The sequence below is a fragment of the Phoca vitulina genome, unplaced genomic scaffold (assembly GCF_004348235.1).
Source record: "Phoca vitulina isolate PV1807 unplaced genomic scaffold, GSC_HSeal_1.0 scaffold63, whole genome shotgun sequence".
NCBI lineage: Eukaryota > Metazoa > Chordata > Mammalia > Carnivora > Phocidae > Phoca > Phoca vitulina.
The window spans coordinates 2900089-2917911 of NW_022589766.1; the positions used below are offsets into that span (position 1 = coordinate 2900089).

Genomic DNA, 17823 nt, shown 5'->3' on the forward strand with positions numbered 1-17823 from the left:
ACACAATCCATATGGCACCAGAATACTGTTTTGTTCTGGGAATTCTGCCCTTAGACCAAACCACACAGCCATGAATACGTAAACAACCACTTTTTGAGCCATCTAACAAAGACTGAGTTCTGCCAGAGAGCAGGGAGCCGCAGCCCAGGGCGGTGGGGGTGGGGGGGGGGGGGGGGGGGGGGGGGGACAAGGAGGAAAAGCGGCCGAGCCAACCACAGCAGGAGCTTCACCTCTGAGCGACTGTGCAAATCCCAGCTGAGGAGAGTCCACGGTGGAAAAGAAATATTGTCTGAATGGCCTCATCTGAAAGGGTATCAGGCCATACTGCCTAAATGGGTAGATCAGCCGGTGGCGTCTACACTCTTGACAGTCAGGTCTCTCAAGACTTCAAGAGAAGGAGCAGGATTAAGACTCTGAGACAGAGTCCGTGAAGACATTTGCGCTGCCATCTCTGATGGTTATTTCCTGGGTGGCCGTGAATGTTAACGGGATGAAGCCTTCGCTATCAGCACAGAGAAGGATCCAGTGCGAGTCTGCAAAGTGAAATAAACACATAGAAAATTTAGGATATCTCATCTTATTCTATGAAGAAAAAGAAGGCAGATTTTTTTTTGAGGGTAAGAATAGAGTAGTTGATAATATTGAACTGATCATTGTTAAGACCGTGCAGACAACTGGGGAGACAGAAGGACTGAGTACTACTGAGGGTGACGTTATATGGCAGGAGCGGGTATTGATGGCATTGACGACGTAGGCATAGCTAGGGGACATCCATCTTTACCCAAGCGAGGCATTTATCACTCAGTGCTATGCATCTGATTGTGTATATAGTGCACATGTGTTAGGGGTTGTGTGTGGAGTGTCCCTATCTACTCGCTCTTAAGCATTTCTCCAGAAACTATGTGAAGGTGGGAACAGCTACTCTCTGGAGGAACCTTTACTCTTTAGATCATTACCAACCTCTAGACACCTAAGGACGCTTAGCTGACTACTGTTAGACTAGAATGGTCCAGATAATCCTGAATGGTTTATTCTGCAGTAACCTAGGGCCAGTGGCCTTAACACATGCCCGGACCTTCTCTGGTTCTTTCAAATCTACTGTGCCTCACCTTTGACCCTGTAATTTCACTTCTGAAAAATCTATACTTTCCACGAACAACATGTAAAATATGCAGAGAGGTTTTTATCAGTGCTATGTATGCTGCTGAAACTGGAAACCACTGGAAGGTCAAAGAAAATATGGTGAAGTGAAATATGGTACACCCGGAATGGAATAGTAACTCCACCCAGGACAGATGACAATTATGAAATCATATCACAGATGCATGTGTCAAAACAAAAAAATGCTGGTGCTAGAAACAGATCTCATGTTCAACATGGTGGCTACCATTAGAAGAATGAGGCATAAAAAACCCACCACGCTGTGCGTTTGAAGAGTAGGCACAGCTCAGTTCACTGGCATTTAGGGATACCCTTCTCATCCCATGTTTGCTGCATATTAAAATGACCAACTCCTTTAAGAAATATTCTGCAATGCTGCTATGATCTTTATGTTTAGTGCAATAGGTATATATGTGGTTTTAATGTCATTCCTTTGCAGCTGTTATATATTGCTTTGTAACTCTTCCAGGTTTTTCCTGTGTACATTTAGGTCTTCCAGCTAGGCTGTAAGTTCCTCAAGGGCAGAACCCCTATTTCCCATGTGTTTCGGTACCCATGATAGACTTGGGTATACAGTAGGCAATGAACAATTCTTGTTAACTTTCTCGTGAATCACTGAATGGTTTGTATACTTCACCTTTATTATCAATGAAAGTTACAAAATAGATGGTAGAGGGAGGGAGTGTGGGGTAGAACCAATTTCTTGAATTCTACCTACCATGGAGCATTTCGACAAGAGAGAGGCCGAAAGTCTGCTGGACTGTACTGAGCCTTAGTTTGCCATTGCAGAGCAGTACGGCTCTTTTTTCAACAACAGGACCTACATAATAAGATTTCTTCAAATATAAAAATAAAAGTTGTTAAACTGATTGCAGAAGCAACAGAGTTAACATTTCTTTTTTTTTTTTTTTTAAAGATTTTATTTATTTATTTGACAGAGAGAGACATAGCGAGAGAGGGAACACAAGCAAGGAGAATCGGAGAGGGAGAAGCAGGCTTCCCGCTGAGCAGGGAGCCTGATGCGGGGCTTGATCCCAGGACCCTGGGATCATGACCTGAGCCGAAGGCTGACGCTTAACGACTGAGCCACCCAGGTGCCCCCAGAGTTAACATTTCTTAAGAACAGAATGTGTAAGTAGTTTTTTAGAATCCTATTTACTATCATTATAACTAAACCAGCTGTGGGGCGCCTGGGTGGCTCAGTCAGTTGGGCATCTGCCTTCGGCTCGGGTTGTGATCCCAGGGTCCTGGGACTGAGCTCCACATGGGCTCCTTGCTCAACTGGGAGTCTGCTTCTCCCTCTCCCTCTGCTCCTGGCCCCGCTAGTGCTCTCTCTCTCTCTCACTCTCCCTCTCTCAAATAAACAAATAAAATCTTTAAAAGGAAAAAAAAAAACTAGAACAGTTGTAAATAAGGAGCTTTTGGCTACATTATTTAACACAACAAAAGGATTAGATCTCAAAATATTTATGGGTTAAATACCATGACATTCCTACTTAAAATATTTTAGGAATTTAAAAAAAAAAAAAGAAGCAATTATGGCAAAATGTTAACAACTGTTAAATCCAGATGACAGATATTAAAAGGATTTCATTATGTAGTCTTTATGTTTACAATTTTTCATAATAAAGAGTATGTTTGAAATTTTTCACAATAAAAAAATTTTAATTCAGTTTTAAACTATTCTTTGGTTCATTTAAAAACCTACATCCTGAGTTGGTCAAACAGTAGTATTTTTTTTTAAGATTTTATTTTTATTTATTTGAGAGGGAGAGAGAGAGAGAAAGCAAGCAAGAGCACAACAGCAGGGGGAGGGAGAAGCAGATCCCCTGATGAGCAGGGAGCTGGATGCGGGGCTTGATCCCAGGATCCCAGGATCATGACCTGAACCGAAGGCAGCCGCTTAACTGACTGAACCACCCAGGCACCCCTATTAATTTCTATAATCTACAAAAACCTCTTATAAACTGATAACTCGGGGCGCCTGGGTGGCTCAGTCGTTGAGCGTCTGCCTTCGGCTCGGGTCATGATCCCAGGGTCCTGGGATCGAGCCCTACATCGGGCTCCCTGCTCTGCAGGAAGCCTGCTTCTCCCTCTCCTGCTCCCCCTGCTTGTGTTCCCTCTCTCGCTGTCTCTGTCAAATAAATAAAATCTTAAAAAAATAAATAAATAAAAATAAAATAAAATCACTCTTAAAAAAATAAACTGATAACTCAATAGGAAAAAAATGAGCAATAGGCAATTCATATTCAATTGGCCAAAAACCATGAAGACATACTAATAGTAAAGGAAATACAAATGAATAAAAGTGAAAAGCACTTCACACTTATCAGATTGGTGGGGCTGTGAGGAAAAGGACAGTCTCCTAGGTTGAGTAGGGGTATGTGATGATGCATTAAGTAAAAAATCTTTGAGAGGCAATCTGGCAACTCTGTGAAAAGTAGAAACATATATATATATATATACTCTTCAAATTAGCACTTCCACTTCTGGGAACCAACCCAACAGAAATAAAAGTAGGAATACAAACAGCTACATATAAGGGTACCACTCAGGACTGGGAGTGACTGAAGAGAAGTGAAGAGCTAAAGGCAACGTGAATGTCCACCAAGGGCCCAGCTACATAAACGGTGTACTCTCAGCACAGAGAGTGCACCCTATGACCCCATTTTTGTAAAACACCACCACCCCTGCATCTATAGACCTATGTATACAAAGAAGTGTGTAAGATTACAGGAGTATGAACTAAAATAATGGAGGGAGCCACGTTAAGCCGTGAATTAAAGTGAGTTATGGAGGGGGGCAGGGCCATGTTCAACGGGGAATGAAAATGTTCATGATAAAAACAGATCAGCTATGATCCCATTCATGTAATATGATATATTTGCACACGCATTAAATCTTTCTAAATCGACCTAACCTTTCTCTCTGCAATGCATAAGGAAAAGTTTCCCACAGTGAAATAGCACAATAAGGAGAATTCTTTTTTTTTTTTTAAATATAAATTGCCAGGATGAGTACAATCATTCATATTTTACACCATGCAAGTGACACAATCCCAGCGTACGCTGGTATGCGTGCCCATCTGGCTGGCAGCCAACCAACCTAGAGGTAGAACTCGCCCGTAACATAACACGCAGCTCATGAAGTTCAGCTACAACACCATCTTGCTCATCAATGAGCTTTTCTCGTCAGTACCCACTGGCTGCAGGAGCTTTCACGTACACGGGCAGCTCCTCAAAGGAGAAGTTACCTGATAAGCGACGTGCACATAGGGCGGGTCCTGAGAGAGTGGATACCCAGGAGAGGACTTCTCCTTTTGTAGAACGTCTGTGAGTTCAGAGAGACGTCGCTGCACTTCAGTCAGGGTCCTAGATAAAATTTCCATTTCCTTAGACAGCCGGGAAATTTCCTTTTCCCTTTGTAAGTTCTTGCTTGGAGGCCAATCAGGAGGTTCAGGAGTTGGGGTGTGGTGGGGTGTGCTGCTGGATCTGGCCAGCGTTACCGAGCGGTTAATGGGCTCAGCATCTAGAGCGTCAAGGGCGATGGGGCCGTCACAGACACTGGTGGGAGGACTTTGGATTTCTTTAATAAGGGTTTTTCCAGGTCTCCCGCTTTGCCCACTGCCATTAGCTGTTAAGAGCCCTCTGTTTGGGTGACAAAAATCTGGGGAAAGACTTTCAATTAGCTTTTTTCTATCTGTTTTATTTAATAGAGTACTGAGAGTAGAGCCTCCACTCTGGTTTTCACTTGCTGTTACTGGAGACTCTTCTTCCAATGTTACTTCTCTAACAATCAAACGAATGATATACTGATCAGTCTTCGAAGAAGGAAGAAATGCTGAATCAGTGGATTTTTGTTTTCCTACCAAAATCAGTAATAACTTATCTGTCAAGAAGCATATGCCTTTCGGCTTTTCACTTCTCTCTAACTGAATCTGCCGGATATTTGGCACACACGATGGAATGACAGAATAGATAAAAATGACATGGTACGTATTGGAAGCCACCGCCAGCACCTGTGCTTTAGGATTAAATGCTATTAGATCGGGAGCCAGAATCCCGGGAATGGTGACTTTTCTGGTCTGGGTGACCTCTTTCTCAAAGGTCACAAGGACCAAATGTGAAGAATCCAGGCCGGTTCCTGTCAAGTAGTCCTTTTTTCTTAGACGAATAAGAGAACTACCCTCAGATTTGGCGGTACTGGAATGTATATGAGTTAGATCCAGAGAATCTGAAAAGGAAGAAGAAAAGGGAGAAACTGAGGTTTCAAAGTGTGTTTTGGAAGCAACCGCCCCTTGATCCCCGGTGGGTGCTTCATCAGTAGCCGGTGAAGCACACAGACGAGTGTCTTCCCCACCAGCAGGAACATCAAAGGCTTCGGATGCATTTAAGCCACAAATCTTAGCTAGTGGAAGCTCAGTCGCCACAGCAACCTGTGAGTCCGCGGTGGCTCCCATGGAGCGCACGTAGCTGTCCACAGCAAACACCGGGTAGAAGGAGCACCTGCAAAGAGTCTTCTGAGCACTGTCCCAAATATAGGAATGCAGGCTGCTGCCAACTGCCACCACCAGCCTCCGGCCATCCTGGGTCCAACAGGCACAGTGAATGAGGCCCCCCGTGTCGACGTCTGCTTTCACCGGGGGACCGTCACCATGGACGCTTGGGAGGACGGACACATCCTGTGCCGTCAACACAGCCAGGACAGGACTCTTTGGATGCCACACACAGCCCTGGGGAAGGACAGGAAGTGATTCTCTAATCTCACAGGTCTGCGACATCAGCCATCTGCTTGTCTCCGTAGTGCTGGGACAGAGCCGCCACACAGTGACATGCTTCTTGTGCTGGATGGCGAGCACGGTGGGCACGTCGGCCACAGCAGGGGGGGCCCAGGACACTCCGTACACATGTTCAAACTGTCCAATGACCTTGGAGTCCCCAAACCTGGCCTCTCCACCGTGAAGCTGTAAATCAGTCAGGACTACCTGACGCCCATCAGTCCAGACAAGGCCATGAACTGGGTGTATTGCCTGATACAACGCATTCAGCCCTGTCCTGAGAAGTCTTCCTTTTCCCAACTCCATCCTTTTGGATACAGGTTGTCTGAAATCAGTAAAAAGGAAAGATTTACCAGGAGAATATAATCAGACAAATCCAAAATGTAGGACATTTTACAAGACAATTGGCTTAGGCCTTTCACAGGTCAGTATTTCAAGGGGATAAAAGGATGAAGGAATTTGACAGATTAAAAGACACTACTGAGCCATAACAAGCAAATGCAATATATAAACTTTGATTGGCTCTTGAATTGAGGAAATAAAATTTTTTTTGAAGATTTATTTATTTGTCAGAGAGAGAGAGAGCGAGCACAAGCAAGGGGAGTAGCAGGCAGAGGGAGAAGCAGGCTCCCTGCTGAGCAAGGAGCCCGAGGTGGGGCTCGATCCCAGGACCCTGGGATTATGACCTGAGCCGAGGGCAGACGCTTAACCGACTGAGCCACCCAGGTATCCCAAGGAAATAAAATTTTCTATTAAAAAAAAAAAAGATATTTTTAGAATTGGAGAAATTTGAATATGCAACAGATATTAGAAGATATTGTAGAGTTATTCATTTTCTTAAGTGTGAACATGGTATTGTGGTTATGTAGGAGAATGTCCTTACCATTAAAATATGATGCTGAAGTATTTGGGGTAAAGTGTCATGATGCCTACAGTTTGCTTTCAAACGGTTTAGCAAAAAACAAAACCATGAAACCCTATACATTTGATATAGAAATGCAGAGAGATCAAACAGATGTAGCAAAATGTTAATAATTCTTGAATATAGATTGAGGCTATATTGGGTATGGTACTTTCAACTTAAAAACGTTTTCAAATTAGGGGTGCCTGGGTGGCTCAGTCGTTAAGCGTCTGCCTTCGGCTCAGGTCATGATCCCAGGGTCCTGGGAAGGAGCCCTGCATTGGGCTCCATGCTATGCGGGGAACCTGCTTCTCCCTCTCCCACTCCCCCTGCTTGTGTTCCCTCTCTTGCTGTGTCTCTCTCCGGCAAATAAATAAAATCTTTAAAGAAAAAAAGTGTTCAAATTAAAAAACTGAGGGGTGCCTGGGTGGCTTAGTCGGTTGAGCGTTCAAATCTTGATTTCGGCTCAGGTCATGGTCTCGGGGTCGTGAGACGGAGCCCCGCGTTGTTGGGCTCTGAGCTCAGCAGGGAGTCTGAGGATTCTCTCTCTCTCTCCCTTTCCCTCTGCATCTCCCACCACTCACATTTTCTCTCTCTCTCTAAAAAAAAAAAAACAAAGCAAAACTGAGAAAGACTTCTTTCACCATCTAATTTCTATTCTTTTTTTTTTTTTTAGATTTTTTTTTTAATTTGAGAGAGAGAATGAGAGAGAGAGGGAGAGCACAGGAGGGGGGAAGTGTTAGAGGGAGAAGCAGACTCCCTGCTAAGCAGGGAACCCGATGTGGGACTCGATCCCAGGACTCCAGGATCATGACCTGAGCCAAAGGCAGTCGCTTAACCAACTGAGCCACCCAGGCGCCCTCTAATTTCTATTCTTTCACTGCCAAACTGCATTAATTGATATTCACATCCCTGACTTTATTAGCACTTATTTCCTCAACTCCCTTCAAGAAGGTTTTTACCTCCACAGTGAAATGACACTCAACAAAGTCACTGTTGTCCTTCCTACTTCCTCATATTCAAATAGCACTTAATAATTTTCAGATTCCCTATCATTTGCTCCTTGCAACAATCTTTCACAATAATGCAAAGTTAGGAAAGTATTATCTTGCATTTTCTCATAATTTTTTTCCAGGCATTTAAATTACTAAAGTAGTACATGCTCACTGCAATGAAATTCAGACAAACCAGAAATGTCTAAAATAAAATGAAACGTTTCTTCCTCCCCTATGCCAACACCGCCCCTCCCCAATCTCAAATCCTTGATAAAAGCACTGTTAACGATTTGGTGTGTAGCCTTTGAAACCATTAAAGAAACCTACCAAAAAATAAAAAAATAAAAAAAATAAATAATAATAAAAATAAAGTAAGAAGAATTTTATTATGTGCTAAGTTTTTTTCCTTTTATTTATTTTTAAAGATTTTTTTATTTATTCACATTTGAGATAGACAGAGTGAGCAAGAGCATGAGCAGGGGGGAGGGTTAGAGGGAGAAGGAGACGCCCCCACTGAGCAGGGTGCCCGATGCAGGGGTAGATCCCAGGACCTGATCATTACCCAAGCCAAAGGGAGATGCCCACCCGATTGAGCCAACCACGTGCCCCAGTTTGTTTTTCTTTTAAACAAAAAGTGGGGGTATAAGTCAAAGTTCCTGGGTACTAACAACAGAGACCACTCTGGCTAATTTAAGCAAAAAAAGGCGGCTTGAGAACCAGGCTCAGAAAACAAGCAGGAACCAAGTGTGGCTAGGCAGAATAAACCATGGCCATCACTCTCTCCCCCACACATTAGCACCTGAGAATCTAACTTCACTGCCCCTTCTTTGATGGCAATTGCTTAAGATGCCGAATGGGGGTCCAGGGGGAAACCTCCCACTGGCTAAGCCTAGCTTCCATGCCCTGCTCTAGCTGCCAGGATGGAGAGAGGGTCTCCCCACAAAGGCTTCTGTGATAGGGTGATGGGACTCTGCCTCCCACCAAGACTCACACAAAGGGCAGTTGCCCCCAAATTAGGGAAGGGGTTTTCAAAAAATGACAATTACCACAAGGATCATATGTTACATACTATTCACTAATTTATTTTAAATCATGGGTACCTTTCCAAGTCAATAAAAATAGAGCTCCCTCAATCTTTTAAGTAGCTGCAAGGCATGCCATATTGTATCCAATGATTCCCCTGTAGGTGGGAATTCAGCTTTTCAATTTTTATTTAGATATGGATAGAGTCCAAAAGTTTGGTACTCAGTTCTCACCACTGTTTTCCCTTTTCCTTCCTTCCAATGTCACCTACTCTCGTGTTGTTATCATCTCTGTTTATTACTGTCAGGCCTCCATCTCTTCTCCTGGCTTCCTTGCTGAGCTGCAGTGCTATTCGTCTATCTGTTAGGCTTCACATTATGGCTGATATTAGCCCTGCCCACACTCATTTCAAACCGGATGTGCATACAAGAAAAAAAAAAGGTTTTTTTGCTCTCAACAGCAGCTCCTTAATGGATATCACCATTCTCACATTCACTCAGGCTAAAAACTCGGGACTCCATTTGACTGCTCTCCTGTACTCTCAGTTAGTCGTCAAATCCTACTAATTCTTAGAACTGTTTCTGAATCCAGTCCTTGTCATTCCCACCAGCACCCTCCTGAATCAATCACTGGCACCTCTAACCTAGATGACTGCAATAATCTCCTCCTACTTGGTTTCCCTACCTCTGGCTTTCTTCAGTCCATCTTGTGCCAAACCAATCCTAAAATGTCCTTTTAAGTATATCATTTATCAGCTTAAAAATTGGCAGATATTAAAAAAAAAACTGGCAGACGTTACCTACGGCCTAGAGCTGCGCTGTTCAATACAGTAGCTACGAACCGCGTGTGTTTTGTAAATTTAATTAAAATTTTAAAAAACCCAGTTGCTCAGTCGCACTAGCCCTTTTTAAAGTGGTCCACAGTTACATGTGGCTAGTGGCTCTCATATCATACAGGGCAGAAAAGAACATTTCCATCAGTGAGGAAAATTCTGCTGGACAGCACTGGCTGAAGTCTGAATTCCTCAGCTGGGCATTCAAACCCCTGCCCAGTGTGGACCTACCTATCCCTCCAGTCTTACTTCTGTTTATTCGTCTTCACAGTTACAATGGCTGGCCCATTCAAAACACATAATAAATGACAGGTGAAGTGAAGGCCCAGCTTAAATACCATCTCCCCCAAGAGGTCTTCCTTAATCATCCTGCTAAAGCTGATACTTTCCTCCTCTTAACGCCTATAGCCCTTATAGTCTAAAGCACTCGTGTGACATCTTCAGTTTATTACCTGCAATTACCAGTCCCTCTTTCATGCACTACCTCAAATTTCACAACTCACACACAAAGTCCTTGCGAGTAGAAACCAGACTTAACTTTTTTGCCTGTCAGTTCCTAGCACATTTCATTAAGTGCTGGCAAGTACTTTCAGATGGATTGCTCCATATCCATTATATCCTAAAAGGAGTCTCCAATTGGGTCATGGTATTGCCAGGGGTTGTGTTGTGATCACATTTTTGTTTGTTGCTTTAGGCTCTTATGATACTGTCAGTAAACCTCTTTGAACTGTATTTGGACGTTCTTTCTAAGTCTGTTAAATAATCCAGGCTCTTCAATAACAACTAAAACGATGGGGGATATATATTAAGAGATATTTCCCTCCCCTACAGGGCCATATAGTCCTAATGCAGCCATACACTAGCATTTCTCATTTTTTGTGATTTAAAAAAAAGAATGGTTAAGCAACCATACATATTAGCACAAGTTCCCAGGTCTTAAAGAACTCATAGTCCCAGTTCTTAAAGAACTCATACTGTCATTTAAATCATGAGGACAATCAAACAATATATTTATATAATTTTTTTAAAGATTTTATTTATTTATTTGACACAGAGAGACACAGGGAGAGAGGGAACACAAGCAGGGGGAGTGGGAGAGGGAGAAGCAGGCTTCCCGCCGAGCAGGGAGCCCGATGTGGGGCTCGATTCCAGGACCCTGGGATCATGACCTGAGCCGAAGACAGACACTTAACGACTGAGCCACCCAGGCGCCCCTTTATGATATAATTTTAACATTCTATAAAACTAATGTAGGATTTTGCAACAATCAAATGTTTCCTTCCTGGGGTAGTTCCAGGGGGGAGAAACATCTTTATTTCTGGTGATTATTATAATGTAGAGTCTATATCAGTGCCACGGTATGAAAATTTTTCCTTGAATCATCTTATGCACAGAACCTGGTTTACTGTTGCTTTAGTGAACTTCAAGTTCAGATGCACCAAAAGTTGGCTTTGCCTTAGTATTCAGCCAAAATCTACTATTTGGCTTGGATTTCAGCCTTTGGAAAACTGAACAGCCTAATGCTAGCATCCCTGAACAGTGTGTCCACACATATCTAAGATAATGAGGTCAGATGAGAATAAGGCAGTAATGAGAATAAGCTGGATATTCTAACTTATCTAAATGATAAGTATTCATTTTCAAATATAGACAAACATGACAAGCATTCTTTATTTAAAAGGCAAAAAATTGCCTCAGGTACATCCTATTTCAAAATTCTACCAGTGAGTTGATATATATATATATATATATATATATATATATATATCTCAGCTTGAGATCATTGAGTGTGTATATATATATATATATATATATATATATTGGCTGCAGGAATAAAATGTTGCAATAATAAATGACTGTGACAGATTAGTTTTAGGACAAAGACAAGAACTTTCACACAGTTGACTTACTGAGAAATAGACTAGCATAATATAAATATTAAAAAAGAGTACATTAGGTAACTTAAAGAAAAACATTTTTTTGATCAACAGATGTCTATGAAATTTATTTTTTTAGATTTATTCATTTACAGAGAGAGCACATGAGTGGGGGGAGGGGCAGAGGGAGAGGGAGAGAGAGAGAGAACTTCAAGCAGACTCTCTCCTGAGCGCAGAGCCCAACACAGGGCTCTATCCCATGACCCATGAGATCAGGACCTGAGCTGAAATCAAGTCAGACACTTAACCAACTGAGTCACCCAGGTACCCCGATGTTTATGAAATTTAAATAAAAGTATAAAGCACAGTGATAGAAATTAATTCTAATTCTAATCTTGGTAAAATTGTTCATTATGTTAGTATTCATTAAACAAAAATATTTAAGAACTGTGTTTAAGGGCGCCTGGGTGGCTCAGTCCTTAAGCGTCTGCCTTCGGCTCAGGTCATGATCCCAGGGTCCTGGGATCGAGCCCCGCGTCGGTCTCCCTGCTCCGCGGGAAGCCTGCTTCTCCCTCTCCCACTCCCCCTGCTTGTGTTCCCTCTCTTGCTGTGTCTCTCTCTGTCAAATAAATAAAATCTTTAAAAAAAAAAAAAAAGATTTTTTTAAAAAGATTTTATTTATTTGAAGAGAGAGAGACAGTGAGAGAGCGAACACAAGCAGGGGGAGTAGGAGAGGGAGAAGCAGGCTTCCTGCTGAGCATGGAGCCAGATTTGGGGCTCGAACCCAGGACCCTGGGATCATGACCTGAGCTGAAGATAGACACTTAATGCCCAGGCACCCCCCCCTTTTTCTTAAGATTTTTTAAAGTAATCTCTATATCCGATGAGGGGCTTGAGCTCATAACCCCAAGATCAAGAGTCACAAGCTCTACCCACTGAGCCAGCCAGGCACCCCTAACTTTTAGTCTTTAAATTCTATTTAGCTATGGGTCATTTAAGTAAACATCCTAACTGGGAATTATTCACAAGTTGTGAGAATGAATTAAAGGCAGACAGTGAACTCGTCACCAGTTTTCATGAGGTGGAAAATCTCCAAAATTCCTGATAAATCATTTTCAGTCCAGACATAATAATGAAAAAGAATGAAGGAAAAAGTGTTAAATAAAAATGAGGTACCCAAAATACCTTGCAGCTGAAAGGAAGTGGCTTTTTAGCACTGAAAGTGTGTAGTTTGGTGACCACAAGTACAATCCAGGAACACCAGTATTGCTGAGAAATTATTTTTCCTGTAAAATAAGTTCAAACCTTTGAAATGTAATGATGACTATAATGTTGTTTTTTTAATAATGTTTTAATAATAAATTCTTAATAACAGAAATGAAATTTCAGATTTTTCTTTTGTCTCACAGGTTCATTTTATGATTGCCTCTGTGGAATACTAGTTTTTACACTTGGCCATTTATGCGCCCAAAATGTATTTTTTGGGCACCCCTAGTTCAAACTTCCCTGATCACAAACAAGATACTAAAAATCAGTAATTTAGGCAAAATAATAGCAATGCTCATGGTAGCAGTTCTTGGTTCAAAGTTTCAAGACACTAACAGGAATCAAGTAAACAAAAAATGTGCACTCTGACTACTAATCCTGTGTCTAAGTTACTGTAATCACAATTTTTGGGTGTAGCCTTGCTATGATGCTATGATGAATTGGGGAGAGCCAATAAAATATGCAAGATGCACTTAAAGCCTGAAATGAATCAACTCATCATGGATTCATCATGGAGTTGATCAATACAGTAGATGGCTGCCCCAAATCCTTTTTGTAAATACATTATATAACAACTGTATATAATATCATAAATGTGCATAAAGATTAAAATCTTATAAAATTAAATGCCAAAATCTAATTCCAAAACACACTGTTATTTGACAGAGTGATCATTTTTATTGCAATTCAGGATCCAACACATCTTAAAAGAATCTCCTTTTTAAGGTTTTCAAATAGTTTTCTTTCATCTATATTCTTCCTTTAGAAGAAAAAAAAAAAAAGAACCCAAACATGGGTATTTGTATATATTTACATAAAGATGCAAACAAAAATCGGGAATGATACACACCAAAACTGTTCAAGATAGATAACTAAAATGGAGTGGGGTGATGTAAGATGGGACTCTTTTATTTGTGTTTTTGAAAAAACTGTTTTATAATAAGCATGTATTCAAATAGACTTTTTGTGATTGGAAGAAGGAAATAAAGATTTAAATGTAAAAAATACTTCATAAAGAGCTCTGGGGCACCTGGGTGGCTCAGTCGGTTAAGCAACTGCCTTCGGCTCAGGTCATGATCCCAGAGTCCTGGAATCCAGCCCCGCATCGGGCTCCCTGCTCGGTAGGAAGCCTGCTTCTCCCTCTCCCTCTGCTGTTCCTTCTGCTTCTGCTCTCTCGCTTCTGCTCTCTCAAATAAATAAATAAAATCTTAAAAAAAAAAAAAAAGCTCTTTTGAACCAAACACCTGAATTTTAAAATGGCCAAAGGATATCAATAGGCAATTTACAAAATAATACAATGATTAATAAACATCTTTAGAGTGACATTCAATCTTACTAGTTATCAAAGAATTGTCTGAACTTGCAGTGTCCATTCCTTCACCACTTTTCTTTTTTAAAGTAATCTCTACACCCAGCCTGAGGCTTGAACTCACCACCGAGATCAAGAGTGGAACACTCCACCAACCAAACCAGCCAAGCACCTTCTCACCACTCGCTTCTTAACCCACTCCAAATTGACCCTATTACCACCTTTTTGAAATAGCTTTCACCAACTCACCAGTGCCATCGATGTCAATGAACCCAATGGATATTTTTCAACCCTGTTTTACTGAGGTAGCATGTATCAAAGACAGAACTTGAGAAATCGCCTTCGGACCCTAAATCCACAGAAATGCAGTCTCTACCCAGTGCCTGAGTCGTACACATGGTTCAGTGTCCAACTCTTGGCTTAGGCTCCGGTGGTGATCTCGGGGTCATGAGATCCAGCCCCATGTCAGACTCTGCACTCAACGGGGAGTCTGCTTGCGATTCTCTCTCCCTCTCCCTCTGTCCTCCCACTCATGCTCTCTCTCTCAAATAAATAAATAAACCTTAAAAAAAAATGTATTCTCTACCAAACTGCCTGGTGATTTGCTTTTAACTTATCTGCAACTTATTTCTCATACCTCTTTGCTAGCCTTGTCCTTGCTTGTAGAGTCTTTTACTAAGGAAGACCGGTCAATTATGCTTCCCCATGATGTCAGATTAAGTGGGTCTGCAGTGGCTTGCTAAATGGAGGAATAAGTCCCCTGTTATTACTAATGAAGAAAACTGCCATCTCTAACCCACTGGTGTTATATAAGATAATATATGTTTTCCTCTAATATCTACTTATGCACTTTTAAAGACTTTTATTGATAAATAATGCATGATACATTTTCCTGGGCAGAGAAAATTCCTAATGGGCAAATTAGATCAAAGGCAATTTATATGGTATGTTTTAGGCCACCCAAGTCAGTCTAATGTCATTGAGGGTATGTATGGCCAGGGATAGCACAGGGTAAGGATCTGTAAATAAGAGAAAGACAAACATGATTATGTTACTGAGATTTTTACGAGAATTAATTTTAGTATTTTCATCCTTAGTAACAAGAACAAATTTGGCATATTTTTCTAAAAAATCTAACACAAATTACAAAAATTGGTTCCAAACCTTTGTACTCCACTGCTAGTTCAGGTCTTGATCACCTCTCCCTTTTTAGTAGGGCAGATCAAGGAGAAATTCTCCAGACGCCAGTCTCTTCCTTCCCACAGAGCTTGGATGCTCTAAGTGATTGGGCAGAATCATCTCTTTTATTTTTTAAGATTTATTTGAGAGAAAGAGAGAGAGAGCACGTGGGAGAGTTAGGGGAGGGGCAGAGGGAGAGAATCTTCAAGCAGACTCCCCCTGAACACAGAGTCCCACGTGGGGGCTTGATCCCAGGACCCATGAGATCATGACCTGAGCTGAAACCACGAGTTAGATGCTCAACTGACTGAGCCACCCAGATGCCCCAGGGCAGAATCATCTCTTTAAAAAATCACAGCTATGGTCATTTTGTTCTTCTGCTCAAATACTTTGTCTCTGCAGTCTACGTATATTAAAAAAGTTCTTTCAAAATGTCTTAGCAAGGTATTCCAGGCCTTCTATTTTCTGAGATCAATATACCTTTCCAATCTTATCTCCCTGATCATAAAGGGCCTGCTGAGGAATTAGGAGGAACTAGCACACATTCATGTGATAATGTGCAGGATGGACCTGAGAAAGAAGAAGACTGATAAGTTTAATAAGGGGCCACGAAATAGTTTGAATGTCACAGTGAGAAAGAGAGCCAAGTTTGTAGCTACTTCAGTAGCGAAAGAGGGCCTGATTTAAGAGATATTTCTTTCTTTTTTTTTTTAAAAGATTTATCTGACAGAGAGAGAGAGTGAGCGAGTTCAAGCAGGGGGAGCGACAAGAAGAAGGAGAGGGAGAAGGAGGCTCCCCATCGAGCAAGGAGCCCGATTCAGGACTTGATCCCAGGATTCTGGGATCATGACCGGAGCGGAAGGCAGCCACTTCACCGACTGAGCCACCCAGGTGCCCCTCAAGAGATATTTCTAAGGCAGATGGAATAGATAATGATATCAGGTAGGATATGAGTGGTGAGGAAGAAAGGAGAATTAAGGACAACACGCACATTTTTTGCTTGGGAAATTGTTGAACCATTAATCAGAGATCTATAGGGCAGAGTGTGCTTCAAAGGTAGGAAGGGTGTGCAGTGTGTGATAATTTTTGTATTAGATCTGCTTCATCTAAGATGTCTATAGAGTAGCAATGTACCTTAGGCAGTCAGAGGTTAAGGATCTGGGAGTCACTGTCACGATGGAGGTAGTTAAAGCCAAAGCAGTGGACAGCCTGGCTGTGAAAGATCAGAGCCAAGAGGACAAAGGCTGAAATAGCCTCTCAACCCTCAGACTATAAGATTTCAGGGAGTTTTAGGGAAAGAAAAGCTCACTGTTTCTTTAGTTCAGGGGAGAGATGGTCAGAACCAAGACCTGGTGCTCAGCCTGTGGCCATTTAATTCTGGTTTTAATCTTCTTTAAAGTCAACTCTGGGCTTAGGCGAACCGGACCACTTCCTAGTAGGTTTAAACAGAGCTACACAACCCCCAATTTGTTTTTCTGTTTATTGTGTTTCCACTATAAAATAATTTCAAGTTCTTTACACTTTTTTTTAAATTAAAACACAAGAAAGGTAAAAAGGTAAATTCACAAAAAGCCATTCATCCAAAGGAAAAAAAAAATTATGATTACATCCCTCTGGGCTTTTTTCTACGTAGTTTTGGTTAATTTTTTTTTTTCAATCATACTGTATAATTTCGTATCACGATTTTTCACTTATATATTACCGTTTTTCCGTGCCATTTAAATTTTATAAATTATTTTTAGAAGCCACTTAATATTCACTAAGTGAAGTCGCATAATTTTTCCTCACTGTTGAGACGCCTGATTTTAAGGTTTTAAAGCCAACTTTACCTTATTATAAATAAGGCTGTGATAAAGGTCTTTATGCATAAAGCATGTTCTTCATTTCGGATGGCTTCCTTAGGATATATTCCCAGAAGTGTCACTAGTGAGTCACATGGAATATATTCAAACCTTTAAACCCACCCCTCGCTCGTCCTCAGCCGCCAGTCCTTCGCACGCGTACCTCCTACTCCCATTCTCCCCATCTTCTCTGCACGCCTGGGTCTCCTCCCCACTCCCCAACAAGTGCCGGTCTCTCCACCTCCCTCCTGGCCCACCGACGGCCTCCCAACACCAGCTAAGCTGGGCAGCAGCAAAGACAAAATACCTTTAGTAACACTGCCCACAGAAAATAAGTCTCCCGGGTGCCGCGGGATCCGGAGCCCAGGGCGAATACCGGAAGCATCGGCTCTCAGGCCTCTGATAGGTGAGCGGTAGCGGGCGAGCCCCACAATGTCCTCTGCCTATTGGCTTTTGCTTGTGTCACGTTAGGGGAGGGTCCTTCCCCTGACCAATAAGCTCGGGACTTGCCGCACAGATCTCTGGGAGTAGTAGTTTCTGTGAAACTCCATCTACAGTAAATCAGCCACACTTTAACTCTCCCTTAAGGGTAGAGTCTTCCCCCACTTCTCCTCGATTCTCTTAGTCTAAGAAAGAGTACAGGATCCCTAGAGTCAAAACGG

General features: G+C 41.9%; 1 protein-coding gene across 2 annotated transcripts; it reads right to left on the bottom strand.

Annotated features, from left to right (window-relative positions):
* Window positions 1–213: 213 nt before the first annotated feature.
* On the bottom strand, window positions 214–17548 carry WDCP (WD repeat and coiled coil containing). 2 transcript variants are annotated; one of them, XM_032391621.1, is made up of 4 exons: window positions 17469–17548; window positions 4415–6263; window positions 1880–1997; window positions 214–533 (listed from the first exon to the last, which is right to left on the bottom strand). In XM_032391621.1, exons 2-4 carry the CDS (start codon window positions 6242–6244, stop codon window positions 406–408), a joined length of 2076 nt encoding a protein of 691 aa, XP_032247512.1. In that variant the 5' UTR covers window positions 6245–6263; window positions 17469–17548; the 3' UTR covers window positions 214–405. The 2 variants fall into 2 exon arrangements, with proteins under 2 accessions (XP_032247512.1, XP_032247513.1); XM_032391622.1 differs by lacking the exon at window positions 1880–1997 and having other exon boundaries at window positions 407–533.
* Between the last annotated feature and the right edge of the window lie 275 nt (window positions 17549–17823).

Excerpts from the sequence above, each read along its gene's own strand:
- WDCP (XM_032391621.1), bottom strand. The coding sequence starts at position 6,244 with ATGGAGTTGGGAAAAGGAAGACTTCTCAGGACAGGGCTGAATGCGTTG. Across the intron at positions 1,998-4,414 it reads ATGTGCACGTCGCTTATCAG|AAATCTTATTATGTAGGTCC; the intron begins GTAACTTCTCCT and ends TTATATTTGAAG. Across the intron at positions 534-1,879 it reads TCTTGTCGAAATGCTCCATG|ACTCGCACTGGATCCTTCTC; the intron begins GTAGGTAGAATT and ends TTCACTTTGCAG.